Raw genomic sequence first — 5,156 nt, 5'->3', positions numbered from 1 at the left:
AAATAGAATTATGTCTGTAAATAAATAATTTTGTTCATTACCCAACTGTATGCTTCCCATTGCATTTTCTTTCTGTATTGTATTAGTTAGCACTTCCAGTATGAAGTTGAGTAGAAGTGATGAGAACAGATATCTCTGTCATGTTCCCCATCTTAGAAGAAGGCATTGTCTCTTATCAGGCTTCATATTAGCACTATGATTTTGTTAGATGCTACTTTCAGTTTGAGGAAGGTTCCTTTGGTTCCTAGCTGAATAAGAGTTTTAATCAAAGGTTGTTCTTTTTTAGTAAACAGCTTTTCTGCCCCTATTGAAGTGGTCATGTAGTTTTTCTTTTTACTTCTGTTAATATAGTGATTTATATTGATTAATCTCTTAACATGAACCAACCTGGTGTTTCTGAAATAAAATCACTACTTTGTTATTATGTATTGTTTTCTTTACATATTGCTGGATTTGAATTTTTAATATTTTTATTAAGGAGTTTTGCTTCTATGTTCCTGAGGAATATTGGTTTGTGGGTTTATTTTCCTGTGATGCCTTTAGTATCAAAATGATTCTGGCTTGATAAGAAAGATGGGGCAGTGTTCTCTTTTCCTCAGTTTGCTAAAAGATTTTGTGTTGGGTTCATGTTATTTCTTCCAAAAATGTTTGATAGAATTCACCAGCAAATCCATCTGAACTTGTAGTTGTCTGTGTGGGAAGGTTTTTAAGTAGAAATTCATTTATTTAACGAACTGTGGGATCAGTTGTTCAATTTCATTTTCGTTAGTTATAGTACTTTTTATTAAAAGAAAAGATTTTCCATGGATTACCAATTGATTTCTCTTTTGAGATATTTTTGTTGCCTTCAGTTTAAAATTAAAATGAAATTTTGATTATCCTTTTGGTTGGTTGTGGATCAGGAAATCAACAACTCACATATCATAGAGGTGTGAAAAACAATTCAGAATCTATAGAGTGTAAATGGTCCCAACGGAAGGAAATAACTAAAACATATTTAACTTTTGAACTAAAAATTCCAGCTCTATGGATTTGCTCCATATTAAAAAAATTGTATAAACTTATAAATGTCTGACAATTTATAACATCAACTTTCACAAGAAAATTAGAAAAAGCAACAAAAAGATATTAATAGAGGAATTGCTAATAAGGACACAAATAATATGAAAAACCATGTAAAAACAGTATGGCAACGGTATTGATATGGGAGAGACTCTTTTGAATGTTGTTAAGTGAGAGAGTAATGGGGTGGCAAAGAGTCGAACACTACTGAGCAATTGAACACGACAATAAAAGCTGTGAAACAGATTTTCCCAGCATTTTCTTCCAAAGAAAATGTAGATGACTGCTTAAGAAAATTTTCCCAGATTATATGGCAACTGGGTTGGGATCAGACAGTTTTAGGAATGGAAGGAATATTATTCTCAAATTATACTGTTACATACCAATTGACATTCTTGGATTTAACAGGTGTGTTTAAACTTGAATCCAAACATCTACATAAATGTTTTGTAAGTTTCACATGTGTGTCTCACTACAGAATCAAGCAGATTTTCACTTTAAATTTTGTCCATCGTTCCAGGTTGTAAAAATACCTGCCTCCATTAGGCTGTCCTTAAGCTCTTCCTACATAGAAGTGCCCAGCTGGTGATTAGGGACATGCCATGGAGATAAGTGTCTGCCAGCACTTTGCTTGAGTGCTAATAGGTGCACAGGTATGAGAATAGTGGACACCTGAGACAGTAGAGGAGAAGAGAGTTAGATTTAGGGGTGGAACTTCTTCATGGGATTTTCAAAGGTCTACAGGGTTATTATCAGAAGCCTCTGCGTAATGAGCCAAGGAGAAATAAAGGTTTGGGTTTGGGGTGGGGTTCGCTGAAGTTAAGCTTTGAGATCCAAATGCAGGATTTCCTTAAACATCGGGGTATATTTTCAGTCAGTTGTTGGAGCTTCCTATAGCTGGATGAGGAGGGCGCTGATTTAGACTCTAATTATCTAAGAGAATCCTGGGAAGAAATTAGGACAAAGAGCAGAGGGGTGACCTACTCAGAGCCTGAGACATTGTCTGGGAACCTAGACTTAGGGCCTTTTTGAAGGCAGCCTCGGTATTGAGAAGCCTCTGGTGAACTTTTAGGTTTCCCATTGAACAAAAAGCTGAAATGTAATTGAAAAGTTCTGAAATGTAATTGCTCAGGGATGGGAAGAACTAAAAGTTTGTTCTGCTTTCCCCAGACTGGATGCCCTAAGCCCAGGCTAATTAAAAGCAGGGTCCTCAGTGATTAAGTCCCCCTGGGAAGGAGGGAAGTGGGAGAGAAGGAGAGAGAGAGAGAGAGAGACCCTTAGCTCCCCACAACACTGTTATTTCTGGACGTTTTTCCTAACTCCTCCCCGAGGACAGTTTTCTTCTTCACCATGCATGGAGGCAGCACCAAGAAGCTCTGACCACTTTGTTTAGCTCAGCAGTAGCCAGACAGGAGTAGCCCTGCCTGAGCCCCAGAGAGCATCAGAAGTGGCAGAGGAGCCCGCGCATCAAGGTGAATGTCTTCTCAGGGTTCCCCTGTACAAAGGAAAGTGTGGGAGAGGATGAGGATGGGGTGTTCTGGCTTGGCTGCCTTCTAGAGGAGGACGCCGAGAGTCTGGAGGCTGGGCCGGGGAGCAGGTGCAGAGCGGAGAGCAGAGGCAGCTCTTCTCTAACCTGGTGCTCCTGCAGGCGCAGCTCCTGATGTCAGTAAGCAGGCTCCTCTCTCGTGTTTCTTCATCTAGTGGAGGTTACAGAAAACTGGAGAGAAACAGACCCATTGAGATTTCCCAGTGGTTCTGTCTTTGAAGCCTGGATTCCCATCAGTGAAAGATTTACAGAGGTATTGGGGAAGTCTCAGGAGGGGATGAGAGGAAGGGAAAAAGGTAATGTAAGGAGCAAAGGCAATCCGAGAACAGTAGGATCTCAGAGCTGCGGCCTTACTACCCTGGCCAGGACCATGTGGTATTCAGTCATAAAGACTGTGCCCATTCACTCATCATTTGTCAAATTTTTCAGCATTTATTTGGCTCCAGAATGTTTATATATCTATATATATATATCTATAATATATACAGAGGACATTTCTTGCCTCTTTGGAGTTTACATTCCAGTATCATAGTTCAACAAAATAAATGAATTTCCTCTCCTGCTTCCTTGTTTCATTTTTTATCACATGATGGATGAACTATTTTATATACTTGTTTATGGAATAGCTTTCTTTCTCTCCTTGAACATAAGCACCACACAGGGATTTTTAGTCTGCTGTGTTCACTGCAGCGTTTGTTTAATGTTAAGTGAAGAAGTGAAGTAAGAAATTGAATGTATGACATAATGTCAGATAGTAATAAGCGCTATGAAGAAAGCTAACTGTCAGGAATGAACAGGTCTTTCAGGTTTTGGGGAAGGTGAATGGAAAGAGTCCTCTGAGGAGATGAAATTAGCATGGTGGGATAGACAAAGTGGGGGGCAGACATCCAGGCAACCTGAGTACTGAGCACCTTGGACCTAAACTTGTGGAAGTCAGGTACCATCTTTCTTTCCTGTCAAGACTTTTGCGGGACGGGGAGGGGGGATGGTGTAAGAGAAGATTGAATCTGCAAAGGGAAATCATCTGAAGCTCCAGAGTTTCCATTTGGAATACTACCTGATTTGTAACATAGAGATCTTAAAATCTGGGGAAAGCAGAGATGGTGCTCTGGGACCCTCTGCCTCTCTTCTGCTGAACCCTAGGGGGTCTCTGTAATACGCACCAGGGTGAAGGGTGGGATAAAATTCACTCTTTTGAACATTCTCTGGAATGTCACTATATCATCTGCTACAGGTAAGCTAAGAGAAAAGAACAAACCCTGGATCTAAGGGACTGACTCAGCATCATAACGGGCCAATTTTTAAGGTCTTAACCTGTGAAAATGCACATCTAGTGGGGAAAAAGGACAAGAGAGGTGTTCTTCACACACGTGGAGAGGATGCTATCTTCATCCATTCCAGGCAGTGAACTTCAGCTGGACCGGAGGTGACAACATTTAGGTCTGACTTTGTGCAGAACATCCTCACAGGGGCACCTCACCTGGTCCCCAGATTGGAAATGGTTCCTCAAAATAGACTGTCCTTCTCTCTTGAGAGCAAGACCTTGTGGAACAGCGTTTCTTATCTTTTGATCTCTAGGTTTCCCAAGGAGCAGAAACAAGGACTGAAATATGAGCAATCACTCAAGTGCCACGGAATTCTACCTTTTAGGGTTCCCTGGGTCCCAAGAACTACATCACATTCTTTTTGCTATATTCTTTCTCTTCTACTCAGTGACAATAATGGGGAACACCATCATCATTGTGATTATCTGTGTTGATAAACATCTACATTCCCCCATGTATTTCTTCCTTGGTCATCTCTCTGCCGTGGAAATGCTGGCAACATCTATAATCATCCCCATGATGCTCTGGGGGCTGCTGCTCCCTGGGATGCAGTGTCTCTGACTGCATGTGTCACCCAGCTCTTCCTGTACCTTGCTCTGGGGACCACAGAGTTTGCACTGTTGGGAGTGATGGCTGTGGACCGTTACGTGGCCGTCTGTAACCCTTTGAGGTACAATACCATTATGAACAGCCACACCTGCATCTCGGTGGTGACTGGGTCATGGGTGTTTGGGTTCCTTTCCGAAATCTGGCCAGTCTATGCCACATTTCAGTTTACCTTCTGCAAATCAAACATGTTAGACCATTTTTATTGTGACCGAGGTCAGTTGCTCAAACTTTCGTGTGGTGACACTCTTTTCACAGAGTTTGTTCTGTTTTTAATGGCTGTTTTCATTGTCATTGGTTCACTGGTTCCAACAATTGTCTCCTACATCTACATCACCTCCACCATCCTCAAGATGCCCACTGCCTCTGGCCGCAGGAAAGCCTTCTCTACGTGTGCCTCCCACCTCACCTTTGTTGTCATCGGCTATGGCAGCTGCTTGTTCCTCTATGTGAAACCCAAACAAACGCAGGCTGCTGAGTACAATAAGATAGTCTCCCTGTTGATTTTTGTTTTAACCCCTTTCCTGAGCCCTTTCATCTTCACTCTCCGGAATGACAAAGTCAAAGAGGCCCTTCGAGATGGAGTGAAACGCTGCTGTCAACTCCTCAAGGATTAA

General features: G+C 41.5%; 1 protein-coding gene across 1 annotated transcript; it reads left to right on the top strand.

Moving 5' to 3' along the window:
• The first annotated feature begins 4,218 nt into the window (after window positions 1-4,218).
• Window positions 4,219-5,156, top strand: LOC109558006 (olfactory receptor 9A2-like). Its single transcript, XM_019959495.2, is given in 2 exon segments — window positions 4,219-4,530; window positions 4,533-5,156. Coding segments are annotated over 2 exon segments (936 nt in total).

The sequence above is a fragment of the Bos indicus genome, chromosome 4, assembly GCF_029378745.1.
Source record: "Bos indicus isolate NIAB-ARS_2022 breed Sahiwal x Tharparkar chromosome 4, NIAB-ARS_B.indTharparkar_mat_pri_1.0, whole genome shotgun sequence".
Lineage (NCBI taxonomy): Eukaryota > Metazoa > Chordata > Mammalia > Artiodactyla > Bovidae > Bos > Bos indicus.
Note: the sequence above shows the minus strand (reverse complement) of the source record. Positions and strands in the feature narration are given on the sequence as shown.